Source organism: Garra rufa, chromosome 1 (genome assembly GCF_049309525.1).
Source record: "Garra rufa chromosome 1, GarRuf1.0, whole genome shotgun sequence".
NCBI lineage: Eukaryota > Metazoa > Chordata > Actinopteri > Cypriniformes > Cyprinidae > Garra > Garra rufa.
In genome coordinates this window covers 56130846-56151355 of record NC_133361.1, presented here as the reverse complement: position 1 = coordinate 56151355, position 20510 = coordinate 56130846, and the positions used below count along the sequence as shown (strand labels likewise).

The 20510-nt window shown below is 34.9% G+C and overlaps 1 protein-coding gene across 1 annotated transcript; it reads right to left on the bottom strand.

The window, feature by feature from the left end:
- Positions 1 to 437: 437 nt before the first annotated feature.
- On the bottom strand, positions 438 to 18743 carry cacng4b (calcium channel, voltage-dependent, gamma subunit 4b). The gene is made up of 4 exons (XM_073833916.1): positions 18280 to 18743; positions 5975 to 6058; positions 5732 to 5872; positions 438 to 3502 (listed from the first exon to the last, which is right to left on the bottom strand). The coding sequence occupies exons 1-4, from the start codon at positions 18500 to 18502 to the stop codon at positions 2982 to 2984; spliced, it is 969 nt and encodes a 322-aa protein (XP_073690017.1). The 5' UTR covers positions 18503 to 18743; the 3' UTR covers positions 438 to 2981.
- Positions 18744 to 20510: the final 1767 nt, after the last annotated feature.

The following is a 20510-nucleotide window of genomic DNA, read 5'->3' as shown; positions in this document are numbered from 1 at the left end:
TGCTGTGGGTAAAGCTGCATCACGAATGATTCACACAAACATAGAAGCATATGTAGATCGGTATTGGACCTTTCAAAACCAAAAGTAATATTAATCCTCTGTGTCTTCAGCGGCTCAGATATTGGGAGTAAATGACGACTGCTGTGTTCATTATTACATCCAACAACAGAACACCTCAATCTGAGACGTTCCCCTGCACCTGAGTCACACAATGGCGATCGGAGTCGGACTGTTTCAGCTCGGTGAAGGCGGGTTTAAGGTAAGGCGCTTCATGTTCAAACAACATGTAAAAGTGAGTTTTGCATCCAATAACCCCTTTAAAACAACAAATGCCTTTCTAAACAAAAAAACAAAAACAAATTGTCTTTCTAATTATGTTATTTATTTTGCAAATATAGACAGCTGCTAGGCTGTTTTATTTGTAAGATTATTCCTAGTCCCGTTACAAAACACAAAAAGTCACATAACAAAGCACATATGCATAAGCGAGACACCGTACCTCGATTAAATTTATTTATGTGAGCAACGATATGTCTACTTTGCCCGTGATACAGAGAAATACTGAGAACAACATTAGCAAATCAAGAAAACCAGAAGGTCGAAATGCCTTCCAATGATAAACAGAAAGAACATTACAAGTATTTATAGTGAGTGATGCTTGGCAGTGAGGCATCCTGGAGTCATCCTGTTAATAATACTGTTAAAATCACACAAAGTCAATGGGTTAGAGAAAAACATGCAAACATTTACATCTACCCACCACACACCATTCTACAAAGAGCCGTGGCTCAAAAGCTTGTGTCAAAATGGCTTTACTAAGAAAAGGTAGCTGTAAATGCTTCAATTCAGTGAAACACCTACCAGATATTTACATCTACTTGCGACCTCTCCTTTTGTGAGGAAACTCTTTTAGCGACACGAATTTGACCACTCACACGGATGAAGCAGTCTTCTGGGACCTTAGCGGGAAAAAGCGATAGATTCTTTACTGAGGATCTGTCAAGGGAAGGCGAGATGAGAGAGGAAAACCAGCAGTAACAAAGAAGAGACGAGGTTATATTGTCAAAACCCAGGCATAAGGCTCTGGTGAGGCTAAGACACTTTGAATGGCCTTCTAAAGGGCTGGATTGGCCACACTGATGTCTTTCATTCTGCTTTGCCCCAGATATGCATCTAATGCTTCTCAGGGCTGACCGGCTCAAAACTTGCCTTTCATTTCCGGATGTCTGACATTTCTCAGCACTCCTTTTATCAACGGACTCAAACAATGTCAGATCCCCAAAGGTGCCCCATTCAGACGTTGCACAGCAATCACTCAAATTCACAAGACCGAGCTTTAGTAGAGGTGAAACCCCTCGATGGAGATGAAGGCTGAGGAATTACATCACTCTTTGACTGGTTCACAATGGAAAGCGACGACACTGGCTGGTTAACTACTGACACTTGTTGACCTATCAATGGCAGTCAGAATTCAAAGTGAGAGTATAAAACTTGAGGCCTGTTGAATACTGCTATGCTTCCCTGCTGAAAAGACCATTAGAGCTGGTCATCATCAAAAGTGTTTTGGTTGGTGGTGCTGAGCAAGGAACACTGGAGTCTAAACCAGACTTCGAAACTAGCTTGAAGACAAGATGAAATGTCTTTGTTATCTTTCCTTTTGGTTTATATTCTCGAAGCAATGTTCTCCTGGCCACTCACACATAATTTTTTTGAGTTGGAACTTTTCTGTATTTTGTACACAAGCAGTTGGAATGATTCATTTATTGGACTGATTTAATTCTAAGGTGACTCAATTGTTCAGTCAGTTGAAATATAGTGTATGAGTCATAAGGACAACTTGACATAAAAGCATCATAATAATAGTCCATTAGTAATCCAAGATATTATTCACTAATAATCTTACTTTCCAGTCTGGTGATTGTAACTGGAATCATAGAGTCAGTCCATTGAACTCAAGAACCAGATGATTAAAGACATAATCTTAGTGAACTAGAGCTCCAATTCTCATTCATGTTCTTTATATGGAAAATAGCTGATTAGACAAAACAATTTGCCAAGCCCAACATTTCATTCAGAAATACATTATAGAACTTAAATAAAATGGGTTGCAAAATGCTATATTATGCTGACTTTAGCAAGACATCCATGGTCAAGTTTGGCTGATGAATGGCATGTCTAAGCAGGTCTGCCAGATAGGAAAGCACCAGACCAGTAAGAACATCATGAAAATCCAAGCTGGTCTTTTCAGCAGGGTGTTTATACACAATTAGTCGTTATAAACCTCCTAAACTAAACTCCCAGGGATTATTTAATAATTCAACTGATATTTCTAGTTGTACAAAAACAGAGGAATACAGTTTTGCACTGTTGCAAAGTAGCTCCAGAGTTAGTCTAAGCAGTTGACACTGCCAAGATGATAGGCACACTGAATAGAGTTAGACAACATATGACACAAACAAGGGCGTTCAGTATTCAACTCGAGTCTGTACTGAACACACAATAATGGGAAGGCTTCAGCTGTGAGCCTACGTTAGCACCATCTCATACTGTGAGAGTCAATATCACATTGGTATACATTGAGAGTGTGGCACTGCACTGATAAACAAAAAGATATTTATCAACCAAGGAAATGTACTGGCTGTTCTTAATATCTGCCAAAAACCATGAATTTTACATTTGCGTGTCTTGCCCTTTGATAAGAGATTGATCCCTCTGAGAGTTCCTGTTTATATGTGAGGAGCAACACAAGAAGAAAAACAAATAAGGTTGTTCGGAATGGTTGTTGAATGTCGAGATGAAATCTTTCCCTTTTAACACAGTGCTTCTCCTTCACCGATGAGAGACGTCATTGGTTGACTGGCTTCACCAATGAGTATACCACTGGCATCTGCCATAGGCCACTGAGCCCTAGGCCACTGAGCCCTGATGGCTATCCATTTAGTATGACCTTAACATTATCTCTTCTGTTCCAGTGTATACTCTCATACAGGTGTTGTCCTCCTATTGATACCATCATTAAGGTCTTTGGAAAAGCAGTTGTGCACTTGGAGGAATCCCGAATCATGGTCTGGGCTGTAGGAGCTGTCTGTTCCTGACTTGAGGGGGTCTCTTGTCAATGTGTACATGTTGATCTCTCCTACTGGCACTGAGCTCATCATCTTCATGCCCACAGGTGATGCCTCACGGGAAGCTTCCGTTGACCGGGAGCTGGAGCGCGAGTGCCGTCTACGATATCGAAAGCTGGGCATGCGAGAATACGGCGAAGAGGACGAGGTAGATTTGATGAACTCACGGCGCGCTTTGAACCGTACTTCTTTGTTCTTCTCAATGTAGATATTGACTGCCAGAACGGCCACCGCCTCGGCTACAATGAAAGAGAGTGCTCCAAAGTAAAACGACCAACCATAGTTATACTGGTTCTTCTTATCTTCGTCTCGTTTGTCACTGGGGTCACCAGCATTGCTGGAGATGTAGACGATTATACCGATGATGTTGCTCAAACCTGCCAGACACAAAACAGAGCCAGGACATAAGACAAAACATAAGAGAAATGCCTTGATAAGTAATATAACAGAGTTATGACTTGATTCATAAAAGTATAAATATATGGATAAATGTGGATTTGACTGATTGGAGTATGTCAGCAACACCTCCATATTGAAAATACTGAACACGGAGCAATCAGAAGTAATCACTTGTCAACCTATTGTAATATCACAGACAAAAATGGCACAATATTTTGCAGCCTTTAAAAACGACAACAACTTTAGACAAAATGGGATAGATTTTCTCAGGGGTTAATATGGTACAGGCTGCAAAAGTCTTCTAAGCAGCTTATGTTTATGTCAAGTGACTAAGGGGTAGCCAAACCTGCTCCAACACACTAGTCTGTAATTTTCAGGTAATCCTGAACACCATGATTGGATGGTTCAGGTGTGTATAATAATGACTCGACTTAACTCTACAGAAAGGTAGCTTTCCAAGAGCTGGGCTGGCTACCCTTGGTAGTCTAGTCCTACTTGCACCACAATAAACAGGATTCAAACCACTTCCAACTGTCTCTGCTTGAGAGGTGGGCACACTTACAAGGGCCAAGGGAGTGAAGTTTACACTACAACCCTAAAAGCTTACTCCCATTCGGGTCACCGCGCCAAGATTTGAACCAGCATCAACTAGCATGGGAAGCCATCTGCTAACAAGGATACTAAAGAACACAGCCTCTAATACCAGTTGCTACTGTGCCTCTTAAACCCAGGGAGTGAAGTTTACCTGCACAGCTTACCTCTGTTACACTCTCCACCCTAAAGTTCCGGGTCAAGGCACCATAGTTTGCATCAGAGTCAGTCAGCATGGGAGGCCATCTGCTAACAAAGATGCTAAAGACCACAGCCTCTAGCAAAAGTTGCTAGTGTGTCTCTTGAAGCCAAGGGAGTGAGGTCTACCTGCACATCTCTTACTAACTTGAATTGTCACTCAACCCTCTAAACTTCACTCCTATTTGGGTCAATGCACCAAAGTAACTGGTCTTACTTGCGCTACTATTAGAGAGGGATTTGAACCAGTGTCAACTATCATGTGTGGTGGGAAAGCTAACAAGAAAGCTAAAGAACATAGGCATTCTAAAGCCTCAACCCCAGAGGAGTGAGGTTTACCTGCACAGCTTGCCTTTGTTACACTCTCAACCCTAAAGCTCACTCCCACCTGGGTCACGGCACCAAGATTTGAACCAGCATCAACCATCAAAGGAGGCCATCTGCTAACAAGGATGCTAAAGACCACAGCCTCTAACATCAGTTGCTAGTATGCCTTTTGAAGCCAAGGGAGTGAGATCTACCTGCACATCTCTAGCTTGCCTCTCTCATTCAACCCCCCTAAACCTCACTCCTATTCAGGTCAAGGCACCAGTATAACTGGTCCTACTCGCACTACTCTGAGAGGGATTTGAACCAGTGTCAACTGCCATGAGTGATGGAAATGCTAACAAGGACGCTAAAGAACATAGCCTCCAGCCTTGAGGCCAGAGGAGTTAGATTTACATGCACAGCTTGCCTCTATTACATTTTCTACCAAAAAGCTCACTCCCATCTGGGTCACGGCACCAAGATTTGAATCAGCGTCAATGGGAGCCCATCTGCTAACAAGGATGCTAAAGACCACAGTTTCTAACATCAGTTGCTAATGTGCCTTCTGAGACCAAGAAAGTGAGGTCTTACTATCTTTCCTCTGTCACTCACTCCCTAAACGTCACTCCTATTCGGGTAAAGGCACCAATGTAACTAGTCCTGCTCACGCCACTCTTAGAAGCTATATCATATGACATTGTGGTAATTGGCAACAGTTGCTAATGTAGCATCTAGGGAATGTGTGACCCACCAAGACACACTATGCCATCTAGCCTAGAATTCAAGCACTTTACACATTATTTTACTGTTTTGCTAAAGAGTTTTTTCTCTTCTGTAATAGTGAATTACAGTCCATACAAGGACTAAATCCAACCCACTAAATTCAGGTGAATAACAGCTAAAAAAGTGAGGGAGTTGTCGCCCCCTCAGTTCCAGTGCATTGGCCAGTAACAGCAGGGATAAGTTGAGCTATCAGAGCATGGAAATTCTCTTATATTACAATTATATTCAGTTAACAAACTGATTTGGTAATGGTGCTAAAAAGTGTCTTTTAAATGAATAAAAAAAAACCTGTGTGCATGTTAGTAGGTGGTCATTAGCATGTTTACCTGCTGCCACAAATAGTATCCCGGCGCTGAGTAATATGTTGTTCCACTTGCTGTAGATCCGTCCTACACCGACACACAGTCCCCCCAGCAAGAGCAAAATGGTACTTAGGATGGGGAACATGCTGGAGGCACGAACAATACCTGTTCACACACACATATAAACACAGCTTTTACTTCAGCATGATAAGAACATTGAGGTATAGACAGTAACAATGTAATATTTCTGAAGAGAGATTCACTCACGTAAGAGATATTCAGAGCTGTCTGTGTCATAATCATTGTCATCTGGGAAATGATTGATTCGGTAACAACTTCCTTTGTTGAGACCTTCAAAAAAAAACAGTCAAGATTAGAGTCGTGAGGACCTGGAAACAATGCAAATCACTAAGCACAAGTGAGAATACTGGGCAGCAGAACAAACAATTTAAAATAACAAAAACTTCCTGCATATGGTAGGAATTTGTTTTGAAGCAGTAGAGGATGCATATGAAAATTTTAAGCCTTAGAATTGTTCAGTGACAGACTTTAAAGTCCACAGGGGCTTTTACACATAAAGTCCTTTCTGGAAAAGTACCAGCAAATTACAGTTTTGATGCTATGTGTGAACAAAGCATAAGATTACCAGTATGAGCATGTACAAGGTCTAGACACACTTAAATAAGAATGTGACTTAATACACTGGCAATGCTTTTTCCAGTCAGGTGTTTTTATGTTATTATTTTATATTCTTTGATTCTTTACCAATAGCCAATAGCTCACATGACCTAGGTGATATCAACAGAAAAATAAAGTTGTTTTAAAGTAAGAAAAAGCTATGATTTTCTCTGGACAGTCCAAGAGCTATTATATCAATAATATATATCAAAAAGCTATTAGGTTCATTTTTGTTTTGAGGAGATATGTGTTCAGCAGGTCTTAACATACATCATAAAGTGTCACATTGCAAACCTCCCTCTCTCTGTCTGTCTCCAGGTGGAGTCTACTCCCTGTGACACAGCTTTTGTGTGGCCCAGCATGCCATTAATTGGGTCTAGTGTTAAAAAAGGAGCAAATTAATTAGTATTAAATAGGTCTGAGAAAGTGGGACATGTGTTTTCTAGTCTAGTCATTGTAAAAAAAAATTCTAATATAAAGCAATATATATTTTAAACGTGAAATATTATGTCACAGATTCAGTTTAGAAACCCATAGTATTCTTTAAAGCAGCTTGGTACTATGGTACATGCATATGAATATGGATATCATCTAGTGCCATTGTGTCTATCAGATTACTATGGTTTATCTTCTTTTTTTAAGTTATGAGATTCAAATTCACTTCTTAATACACATTTGTGGTCTTATTAACCTCTCATTTAGAGAGCACTTTTCATCATCTAATCAATTACTGATGTGTGAAGTTACAGCCTACGCAGCCTTCTCATGAAATATCCTGTTTCACACTGAAGTATGTCTCATTGCTAATGTAAAATGGGATGCCATCATCATTTCATGCTGAATCTGAATACATAGGTTCTTACAAAGTAAAAACTGCAGTTCAGTATGAGACTTTAGAATCAATTGGAATCAGTCTTTATAACACCATGTAGGAAAGTCTCAAAGGAAGAAAATTGTAATAAACCTCAGAACAAATGTAGTTCCTGGGTCATGACCTATCCTTGAAATCCCTTGAGACCAAAACTGTGTAATAATATCCATCAACAAAGGAATGCTGTTCAGTAACTGAATCTGAAGAGAATACACACATCTTGCCCATATACAATCATATGGCATGGCTACAAGTGTGATATTGCATTTACACAACAGTTTGACGACACGATTGTGTAAATTCATAGAAAACAACATGTCTTTAAACACCCTTTATTGTGCAGAATTATTTCCTTCCACCATGGATTGAAATCTTACATTGACAGTTTAACAGCCAAGCCCAAACCTAATTACTAATTCGAAAATGTCACTTTAGAACTAGTAATGAAGGAACGTTGAGTTGCTTCATTGAAAGCTTATTGTATTACTGTATTAAAAGCTCACTGTATTATGTAGAGTATTATGAAAGAGAGATTGACTGAGCGATTGTGATTACCTGCATCTGATACAGCATTGATTCTTCAGCTCAGTCTCATATTCACAATAAAACATTAGTTTGAATGTCCACTGAGGAAAGCGTTATCTTTGTCGTACTATCCTTTCATCTGTTAAGGGTGAATTCCGATGACAGTGTTGCTCAGTGCATTTGTTGGCTGTGTCTTAAGGGGTCATATGATGTGGTTTCTTGTTTTCCTTTGTCTTTGGATTGTTTCAAGCTGTTTGTGCATGGACACGATCTGTAAAGTTGCAAAGCTTGAAGTCTCAAAACCAAAGAGATATTTACTATAAAAGATAAGACTCAGCCACACCTCCCTAAATAGGCTTGTTCAAACACCCCCCCACTTGTCTACATCAAAGGGTGAGTAGAGTAGCATAACACCACCCATATGTATATGGAAAGAAAGAAGATGTAACTTTTACTGGCTGTAGCATTGTTGTGGAGACACAGTGTGTTTCATTGCGAAAGCGAAAGTGAAAGTGCTTCGTTTGGCCTTCCAAATGAGGACACAACTAGAAATCAGTGGTTAAGTTACATTTAAATCACTGTTCTGGAACAGTACAACGCAAATAGTGGGTGATGCACATTTCACGGAGGACTCTTTTCTGAACCTGGGAGAGCAGCTTACAATGCCAGCTGTACACAAATGGTTAAGGCTATAACGTGGGGCAATTCCAATGCAACAAATGCCTCATTTATAATGGGTTTTATTGTTTCTGTCTTGTCGTGCCGAGAAACAGCATGGTAAGGGGCATAACATTTTCATCACATGCTTGAGGTATTTGGCCTATCACAACACACCGGATAGCTGGCCAATTAGAGAACACCTCAGTTTCCATCAACAATGAGTTTTGTAAAAATCGAAGCATTTCAGAAAGGCGGGGCAGAGAGGAGCAATATAAAAGTACAGTATGTGGAAAATATGTGTTTTGAACCTTAAACCCCATAAACATTGCATTACAACAAATACACACAATAATGTTCTTTTTAGCAACATCAATATGACCCCTTTAAGTGCTGTTGACAGTAAAAATAACTTCCTTGTTTACAACCCTGTTTCAGTCTCTTTCCATATAAAATCTTTTACTGCTGACTCATTAAAATGTTTCACTCTTGGTGCCATCTTATGGCGAAACAATGCAACTAAAATCACCATCACCAGCACAATTCCACAATAAAAAAAACTACTATGTTTTATATAAAATATTATTTATTTGATAATAACATTTAATAAACAACAACAACCATCATAAATGTTGCTAGTCAATTCAGTCAAAAGCCCAAAGGCAGCGCTTTGATATACAGCATTGAAGTTACTTAAAATATAATGTGGTGAGATTTTGCCCTCAGCCAAAACGATTTGCTCTGGAACAAACAATATATTAATGAGACCAAAGACTGCCCGTTAGATTTACCCAAAATGAATTATATCTCATGTTTAACAACTACAGGCAACAGCCAGCGGCAAATACCAGAAGATCTGGCCCTGGAGCTCACATCTCCAAAAACGCTGAAACAAATTTTCAAATAGATGTTACTGCATATTTGAAGTCTGTTTAAACTAAATTCTGTGACACAAAAACAGTATTATTTATAAAATTATAGTGGCTTTGTGCATCCACCATGACACTCGCAATGGGAAATGCTGCAAATGTAGTGATAAAAATGGTGAAACTGCTGTTGTAGTTCTGTTATCACTAGAATATTGCACTCCTCTCAGCCAATCAGATTCAAGGACCAGAAAGAACTGTTGTATAAATCTCTCTCTCTCTCTCTCTCTCTCTCTCTCTCTCTCTCTCTCTCTCTCTCTCTCTCTATATATATATATATATATATATATATATATATATATATATACAGTACAGACCAAAAGTTTGGACACACCTTCTCATTCAAATAAATGAGAAGGTGTGTCCAAACTTTTGGTCTGTACTGTATATTTTTCTGTTTATTAAAGTTTTTACTCTACATTTGTGCAGTTTTCAGTGGGTTAGTGATATTTTTAAATATATATAAATTAATTAATAAATATTTTTAAAATGGGTTTTTATACAAAAACTGCTTTTTTATGTAAAATTCACTGTATAAAAGACCCACATTTCTAACTTTAATTCATGGGGATAACATGGATAATTTCACATGGTTTAGTGTAAGATTTTTGCCCATCTTTTGGAAAATCCAGTTTTAAAGGTTGTATCAGCGATTTCTAGCCTGAAACATAAAGTGTAAAATTCAGCTTATCTTTCATCACGATCCGCTCGCTGCCTGCCCCATAAATTGTCTGTGAAAAAACCGCGTCTCTCTGGTCAGCCTAGGGTCCGAGATATGCCAAAAAAACAATCGGCACTACCAACCTTTCCACAGCAAAAACAAACATTGTTCCAACCAATCAGCGTCAGGGGTTTGGTGTTGTGGACTTTCGCTCCGCCTCCCTCACATCCCTGCACCAGTAGGAAAGTCCACAACACGAACCCCCTGACGCTGATTGGTTGGAACACGGTTTGTTTATCTGTGGTTATTGTTGATAGCGCCGATTGTTTTTTTGGCATATCTCGGACCCTAGGCTGACCAGAGAGACGCGGTTTTTTCACAGACAATTTATGGGGCAGGCAGCGAGCGGATCGTGAATAAAGGTCAGCTGAATTTGACACTTTATGTTTTAGGCTAGAAATCGCTGATACAACCTTTAAAAGTAAAAAAAAAAAAACTACAAATAACTTTTACCAGTAGGTGGCTGCAGAGCGCCACTATTTGCTATTTGCTATTTGACTACCTGAAAGATATTTTTTCACAAGTTTTTTTAGTTGAATTCATATCTACAGTACAGACCAAAAGTTTGGTCTGTACTGTAGATATGTATATATAAGCCAGAATTATTGTACATCTTTATTTATAGATCATTTCAAAGCAGTCCAACTACTGGCCCAAATGATTAAGTTTTTATCAAAATGTTGACCTTTTTCGATTCTCAGAAGTTATTGAAATTAAAATTGTAAAACCGAAAATGCATTAGGACTGTTGCATTGGACTGTTATTGTTTACATCCCTCGTAATGGTCTATTATTGTATTGTCTCCAATTTGGTTGCAAGGCCATCAGAATCTATTGCGGAGATCTTTAACATCTAAAACCTTAAACATTTATTGAAAAAACAAATTTGAAATTTGAAAATGATCCAAAGAGCATCAAGCTGAAAGAAAGCAAGTAAATTGGACCCTTAGTACAGTTCATATGCTTTATGACACTGTTTATTTCCAGGTTTAATGAAACAAATCTGCCATTTCCAGTGTGTTCTCAAAGTTTCAGACCCCACTGTACATCCACACGCGTTCGTAGACTTCGTAACTTCTGTAAGTGTGTACAGTAAGTGAGATGAGCCATAGGATCTTATGTAAAGCTCCGCTCAGGCTGTTGATTTATAGGAGCTGGTTATTGGCCCAGTGACTGAAGTGTACCAAGCCTCATAAAGACAAAATAAGGAACCTCGCTTGACTGACACGGAGGCACATCAGAGAGGGAGCGCGAGAGAGGAGAAAACGAGCGCTGGGTCCCTGCGGCCTGCCTGGAGGTGACAATGCTCATCGCTGAGCATGTCTTCTCCATGGCAACCTCAGGTTTGATCCAACAGTCTGATTTCCATAATGTCTCCAAGGATGCCTTTGACATCTTCATTGTGGTTTAATACAGCAGACAGGAACACGCTCCTCTACCCCATGCCAAAAGCCCCCCTCCTGCCTCGCAGACCCACATCCCCACCGGGCACATCCAGCGCGGTGAGGAAACAGCTGCCACATTCCCCGCCTTCTGCCGCCTCCAGCATTTTGTCATAATTGTGAATCGGGGCAGGGCGGCCAATCGCTCGCCTTGTCGAGGAGTTAAACCAATCAGTGGTTTGTGTGCTGGGCAAGTGCGCTTTTGTTTGTCATCTCAAATCAATCAATATGAAGACTGCCTTGGTGATATACTGTGTCTTCTTTGATGAGGCAACTATCAGTGTTGTTATTGCTCATACTTACCGTTAGGGAGTTCAACAAACTAGATTACAAACGAGTATTAGACTTTGGTATTTGTGCTGTGGACATCATATCTCAAATTGTGTAAAAAAAAAAATGGTGTTTATTTTAACAAGCACTCCTAGAACACCTTAGAAACCACTTAGCAATGCCCTAGCAACAACCCAGAACACCCTAGCAACCAACAAACAGCCACATGCCATTATGTGAAAAAATCATTAATGCTTTTCTGGCACTTAACAATTAAAAAATAAAATAAAATTGCAAGACTTTACAATAAGGTGTCATTTGTTGACATTAGGTAAAGTATGAACGAACAATGAACAATGCATTTATTACAGTATTTATTCATCTTTAATGTTAGTTAATAAAAATACACAGTGCATTAACTAATGCTAACACAACTTGTGAATTTTAATAATGTATTAGTAAATGCTGAAATTAATATGAACTGAGATTAATAAATGCTGTTCATTCTTAGTTAATGTTAACTAATAAAGTTAACTAATGAACCTTATTGTGAAGTGTTACAAATACAAATACAATATTTAATGAAAAACCTAAGTAAAACAAACAAACAAAAACCATTCAAATTAAACTGAATTAGAAATATTTAATTGGCCACTAACCAAAATTACTAAAACTAAACCTGAAATTAATTTGAAAATAATAATAATAATGTCAAAATTACCTGGAAAATACTTACTAGCTAACTAACTACAAATACAAGATGGAAAAAGCTTTAAAAAACGAATAATAAAATAAAAATAAAAAACACTAAAATAAATGAACAAATAAATGGCAAAAGCTTTTTAAAAAACTAAAACTATAACAAAACAACTTAGATTACGTAACAAAATTGACTAAAAATATTAAATAAATGCAAAAGGCCTTTTAAAAAAACTAAATGGAAATATTACAAATCTATAATAATAATAATAATAATAATAATAATAATAATCTAAAATGAAAATTACAAATGTTTTTAAAACTAAACCTGGAATAAAAACGAAAGCTAAATAGAAATATTAAAAATATGTAATAATAACAATAATAATAATAATAATAATGTCAAATTACATAACAAAATTGACAAAAAACCCTGTAATAAATAAATAAAAATAATACAATAAATAGATTAAAATAATAATGATAAATTAAATAATAAAATAATACAATGCAAATTGTAAATGCTACTAAAACCAAACCTAAAATAAAAACTAAAGCTAAATGGAAATATTATAAATATATAATAATAATAATAATAATAATAATAATAATAATAATAATAATAATAATAATAATAATAATAATACAAATTTAAAAGGACAATTGGAAATAAAAATGAAAGCTAAATGGAAATATTACAAATATATTATAATAATAATGTCAAATTACATAACAAAATTGACTGAAAAATACTATATAAATAAAAGATAAAAAAAATTCAAATAAAACAACTAGATAGATAGATAGATAGATAGATAGATAGATAGATAGATAGATAGATAGATAGATAGATAGATAGATAGATAGATAGATAGATAATAATAATAATAATAATAATTGTAATCATCATCATCATCATCTAAAATGAAAACTGGAAATATTATTAAAACTAAACCTGAAATAAAAATGAAAGCTAAATGGAAATATTACAAATATATTATAATAATAATGTCAAATTACATAACAAAATTGACTGAAAAATACTAAATAAATGAAATATTGAAAAAGCTTAACAAATTAAAACAAAACTAAAATAATAAATGAATAGAAAGAGCTTTTTAAAAAACAAAAATAAAATAAATAAATAGATAGATAGTCTAAAATGAAAATGTAAAAATTGCTAAAACTAAACCTGAAATAAAAATGAAAGCTAAATGGAAATATTAATACTACTACTACTACTAATAATAATAATAATAATAATAATAATAATAATGTTAAATTACATGACAACATTGACTGAAAAATAATAAATAAGAAAATAAAAGATAGAAAGAGTAAAAAAAAGTATCAATATCTATATGTCTGTCTGTCTATCTAAATATATTCTTATTAATGATAGAAGGAATGACTAAATACAAAGCAGTATTTTTCCAGCTGTTGTATTTGCATGACACATCTCTTGGCAAACAGTGTTCATTTGTGGTTTATGCAGGAAAGGTGAACGGCGAGAATGGCGGTACGGCACCTGGCACGTCCTCAAAGCTGGTTATGACTGTGTTATTCAGTGTGGATCGGTGGCGGAAGTTGAACCCGGTGGCTAATTAGAGACTCTGTGGCCTTTCAGCCACTGCATTTAATTACAGATCTGTTGCGCACACTGAGAATGGCAAAAGTGACAGCTCTTCCCTTCCAATACCCCCTAATCTCACAAACAAAAGAATAATAAATATAGTCAATTAACTACACTCAGGACTCAACGCATCGATTGTTTTATTTTATTTTATTTTATTATTTTTTATCATATTTACTAATTTAATTTAATCTTATGAATTTATTTTATTACATTTATTTTATTTTTTTAATATTTTATTTTATTATTATTTTTTAATTGTTTGATTTTCTTTAAATTGAATTTTATAAATCTATGTTATTTTTTTATTTTTAATTTAATTTAACTATAATTTAATATTATTTGATTTATTTCATTAATCTGATTTAATGAATTAATTTTATTGTCTTAATTTTATTTCTTAATGTTCTTTTATATTATTTTATAATTAATTTTATTTAATTTTATAATTTTTTATTTATCTGTTAAAGTTCAGGCGTTTTTTTAGGTTTAAGTAACTTTGATTTAACAAAACCTTAAATATAAAAAATAAATAAATAAATACATTTGTATTTAATTTTATTTCAAATTCTTGTTAAGTGGTGCAAAATGTTAAAATAATTTTAAAGCAATTTACCATTCATTTGTGAAAATTAGATTACATTACAAAAATGTATTATTCTAGATTCTACATCAAAAGTGTATAATTGTAGACAGGCCTACACAGGTTTTGATAAAATAAGGAAATAAATAAACAAAAACCATGGCCTATATGCCCTGTTGACTTTGGATCAGCAGCACTTCTAAAATAAATAAAATAAAATAAAATAAAATAAATGGAAAATTACAAATATATAATAATAATAATAATAATAATAATAATAATAATAATAATAATCTAAAATGAAAATTGGAAATATTACTAAAACTAAACCTGAAATAAAAAGGAAAGCTAAATGGAAATATTACAAATATATAATAATAATAATAATAATATAATGTCAAATTACATAACAAAATTGACTGGAAAATACTAAATAAATGAAATATGGAAAAAGCTTAAAAAATAATAATAAATAAAAAAGCTTTTTAAAAAACAAAAACTAAAATAAAAAAAACTAGATAGATAGATAGATAGATAGATAGATAGATAGATAGATAGATAGATAGATAGATAGATAGATAATAATAATAATAATAATAATAATAATAATAATAATAATAATCTAAAATGACAATTGGAAATATTACTAAAATTAAACCTAAAATAAAAAGGAAAGCTAAACAGAAATATAAGAAAAATATAAGAATAATAATATTAAACATAATTGACTGGAAATACTAAATAAATAAATAAAATATGGAAAAAGCTTAAAAATAATAATAATTAATAAATAAATAAGTAAAGTTTTTTTTTAATTAAAACTAAAATAAAAAACTAGATAATAATAATAATAATAATAATAATAATAATAATAATATAAAATGAAAATTGGAAATATTACTAAAACTAAACCTAAAATAAAAAGGAAAGCTAAATAGAAATATAAGAAATATATAATAATAATAATAATAATATCAAACAAAATTGACTGAATATACTAAATAAATAAGTAAATAAATAAATGATGGAAAAAGCTTTAAAAATAAAACAAAACTAAAATAATAAATAAATAAACTGAAAAGCTTTAAATAAATCTTACATTTAAATTACAAATGTTACTAAAAACTAAACCTGAAATAAAAATTAAAGCTAAACAAGAGAATATGTGACCCTGGACCACAAAACCAGTCATAAGGTTAAATTTGACAAAACTGAGATTTATACATCATATGAAACCTCAATAAATAAGCTTTCTATTGATGTATGGTTTGTTAGGATAGGATGATATGTGGCCGAGATACATCTATTTGAAAATCTGGAATCTGAGGATGCAAAAAATTCAAAAAGAAAATCACCTTTAAAGTTGTCCAAATTAGGTTCTTAACAATGCATATTACAAATCAAAAATTACATTTTGATATGTTTACAGTGGGAATTTTACAAAAAATCTTCATGGAACATGAACTTTACTTAATTTCTTAATGATTTTTGGCATAAAAGAAAAATCAAAAATTTTGACCCATGCAATGTATTTTTGGCTATTGCTACAAATATACCCCAGCGACTTAAGACTGGTTTTGTGGTCCAGGGTCACATATATTAAGTGATTACAATAATATCAGAATTACATAACAAAATGACCAAATCTTAATCAAAATAAATAAATAAAAGTTTCTCTGGTAACTAAAATAAGTTTTTCTTCACATTATAAAATGACAATACACTAAGTAGTGTTATTATTTACTGGTGTCAACGAATTTGATTATGGGTTCTGCTTTTAAAATGAAGCATTTGACTTATAAAAAGGATAAGTAATAAGTTAGCACTGTTCATCAACTATGATGTCCTTGTTTAGCCTGTGAACACATGTGTGATGTAATCAGTCTGACTGTCTTGAGTCAAAGCTCTGCCAAAATGTGGGAAAAATCGTCCATCTCTCCAAACTGTATGAATATATAAGCTATTAAACATCTGTCTGTCTGTTTCTGGTGTCTGTCTGTCGTTTTCTTTTCTACGGACAATTATAAGAAGCAACAGATTCATCTATTTTTGAACATTGGCCACGTTACCATAGTGATTTCAGACATATTGTTTCCAAGCAACAGCATCAAATGCAAGAAAGACATGAATGAAGGAAGAGGTTTTATGAGGAGAATCTCTGGACTGATTACGCCTTTCTGTCCATTCAAGAAACCCGCTGGTGTCAACCGAGAGAAACGGGGGAGCATTTTCACTCTCTTCCAAGTCGACGTCAAGTTATGTTAACTTGAGAGAGATCCAAGCCCCATGAATGAGTTTGGATGAGTTGCTGACACATCCTGCGGATGGAAAGGCCACCCAGAGGACCCTTTCCTGCTTTTTCGTTGTATAAACAAGCTCTCTTTTAGATAACTGTGTTGTAGATGTGTTCTCCTAAAATGTCATTACAATAATGTCATTACAATAATGTCAAATGATGCACATAACCTCTTAAAAATAAAGGTGCTTTGAAAGGTTCTTCACAGTGATGCCATAAAAGAACCATTTTGGTTCCACAAAGAACCATTCAGTCAAAGGTTCTTTAAAGAACCATCTTTTTCTTACCTTTTTATAATCTGAAAAACATTCTTTCAGCACAAAGAACGTTTTGAGAAACAGAAAGGTTCTTCGGATGTTAAAGGTTCTTATATAACCATTTAGACCAAAAAGGTTCTTCTATGGCATCCTGAAGAGGTTACACTCTTAAAAATAAAGGTGCTTTAAAAGGTTCTTCACAGTGATGCCATAGAAGAACCGTTTTTGGTTTCACAAAGAACCATTCCGTCAAAAGTTCTTTTAAAGAACCATCTTTTTCTTACCTTTTTATAATCTGAAGAACCTTCTTTCAGCACAAAGAACGTTTTGAGAAACAGAAAGGTTCTTCAGATGTTAAAAGGTTCTTATATAACCATTTAGACCAAAAAGGTTCTTCTATGGCATCGTGAAGAGGTTACACTCTTAAAAATGAAGGTGCTTTAAAAGGTTCTTCACAGCGATGCCATAGAAGAACCGTTTTTGGTTTCACAAAGAACCATTCAGTCAAAGGTTCTTTTAAAGAACCATCTTTATCATACCTTTTTAGAATCTGAAGAACCTTCTTTCGCCACAAAGAAGTTCTTCAGATGTTAAAGGTTCTTTATGGAACCATTTAGACCAAAAAGGTTCTTCTGTGGCATCGTGAAGGACCTTTATTTTCACGAGTGTACTGTTTATCAGAATTTGGGTTTGAATTTATTTGATGAGATGGAACTCTAGTCTATTCTGCTCTCAAGAAGATATTAAAGATCTCACACTTGTGATATTTCTTCCTAAAGGCCTGTTTATGAAGAAAAAAAGTGATTTTGCCTCACTTTATTGTCTCTGGGTAGGTACTGACAGCACACATGCTTCAACTAAATGACATCGTTAAATACCGACTAAGCGTTTGTTTTGAGTTCACCTGAACAAAAGCCTCCTGAGGAGAACAAAGAACAAAAGGCAGAACAATGAACTTAGTTTTGTAGCTTTTAAAACTCAAGAAGACTAAGAAAGGATGTGAAGCACATGGTACCCTCTATACAGCAGATCCTCCAGAGCCCGGAGTGCGTGAGATCTCCGCGGACCTTCTTGGGTTGCGTCTGCGTCTCGTCCGTGCTGATGTTGGTGGCGTTACAGATATAAGCCCGAGAATAAAGCCAGTAGTCGGTCCCGATGGCGATGGTCATCAAACTAAACGCCACGAAAGCCCCGACGGTGGCCAGCAACATCTGAATCCCACGGTCACACCACGCCATGGCCACTCATAATAATAATAATGATGAGCACGGTAATAATCCACACATCGTTCAAACACGGGCGCCGCTTTGTTCTGACAGTCGGTGTGATCAGGAAACTTGAGCGCGTCTCCTCCACATGTTGCTGTTTATATAGTGAGCGAGCGGCTGGGTGAGCTCACACATCGGGTTTGCTTTCTATGCTTTTATGGGGAGTTTTGATCATCACCTTGTCCATTTCCTATAATCACATCCCTCTTTTCCAAACTCAGATGGCTTTGATTTGGGATTGCGATCTTCAAACCCCACCTTCAGTCGCACTAACCAATGAGAGACACACATGGCCTGAAGAATAAGATGATGCTCTCACATCCCTTCATCGTGATGATGATGAAGGGAAAATGCACGATATTAGCATTAAAAATGCTTAATAGCTATCGCCTAAAAGAGTAAAAAAAAAAAACACCAGAACATGATAAAAACAAAGCGAAGACAAAAATCGAATACATAAAGTGCAGGTTTGATGCTTGTGTGATGTAATAAAGAGACTGAAATGAATCAATACCCTGTGTTTTCTTGGCTTTGTGTTTTATTGTGTGTTATGAGATTATACTTTCTTTACAAATATCGGATAAAGAGCTGAAGTTAGAAAACTTTAGCCAGAAACAAAATTAGAGTTATAAAACAGAATGCGGTGTTCCAGTCGTGCTAAAATCCACCTAAAATTGTTTATATGAAATATAAATTCATAAAACATTTTAATTTATTTCAGAAATTATTTTTAAGTATTATAAATGTAACTATGTAATAACATTAACTAATATTTATTTACTTAGAGTATCGAAAAATGTAGAATAGAATTAAGACAAGCCGTTTGGAGAATAGAATAGAATAGAATAGAATAGAATAGAATAGAATAGAATAGAATAGAATATGCTTCAGCATCTTTGAGAAACTACTTTGGACAATCAGTTTGGAACATAGAGAATAGAATAGAATAGAATAGAATAGAATAGAATAGAATAGGCTCTAGCCTCCCTTTAAACCTACACAGGATAAGCAGTTTTAAAAATGTAGAATAGAATAGAATAAGCTCCAGTTTCCCTGCAACATACACAGAACCGTTTGAAAGAACAGAATAAAATAGAATAGAATAAGAATTTATATATTCATTTGGTTTTATAGGCTACCAGAAATGATTTCATCATCTGCGACCCAACAGTACAAGAGGTTTGGAAAATAGATGAACGGATGGATGGATGGTTTCATCATCAGAAGTACAGTAACTGGTGCTTAAAAAAACAGACAGAGATCTGCTTTTACACAGTATTGGGAAGATCATTTATAAAATGTGCTACTGATTATGGATTACACCACTGAAATTGTTCATTTACATGATTTAAAAAGAACAATCATGGACAAACTGTCTATTAATAAGAAATAGGATGTTTTCAGATTGAAGCAAAAGGAAATTTTATTGATCATATTTAAAATATCCTGTCCCAGATCTCCACACACTTTTATTTAATTCAAATTCAGCTTTATTATTATGTAAACCAAGAGGGATACAAATATTGGAATATTCTTCTTATCAGTATACTGATGGTACATAGAAAAATACCCTTAAAAGGGGTACTATGGCAGTGATGGCATGAGATGGTAATACCATGGTACTTTGATATATACTAATGGTACTGAATGTTTATTCTATTTATGAATCAAGCAATTTGCGTGGTTCTCCAAGGACCTTCCAAGCATTCCATATTACATTTTTAAAATAGCATGGAAGTACCATGGTACCAATTTGATTAGAGGCATAGGATCAGAGAAATAAACCAGCAATCATCTGACCAGCAGTTAAAGCAACATTTGCTGATGAAACAGTTTTCTGAATCTTTTGAGGTCTCAGAAGGACAATCAAATAGATCCTCATTGGGAGACATTAAAAAGCGATTGTTTACTGAGTTTGCGTCAAGTACCTGATAAATCTGTTCTCCTTCAATCTAGTACAGCCAGACCCTCAGAGCAA

Excerpts from the sequence above, each read along its gene's own strand:
- cacng4b (XM_073833916.1), bottom strand. The coding sequence starts at position 18,502 with ATGGCGTGGTGTGACCGTGGGATTCAGATGTTGCTGGCCACCGTCGGG. Across the intron at positions 6,059-18,279 it reads GAGGATCTGCTGTATAGAGG|GTCTCAACAAAGGAAGTTGT; the intron begins GTACCATGTGCT and ends TTTTTTTTGAAG. Across the intron at positions 3,503-5,731 it reads GATACTATTTGTGGCAGCAG|GTTTGAGCAACATCATCGGT; the intron begins GTAAACATGCTA and ends TGTGTCTGGCAG.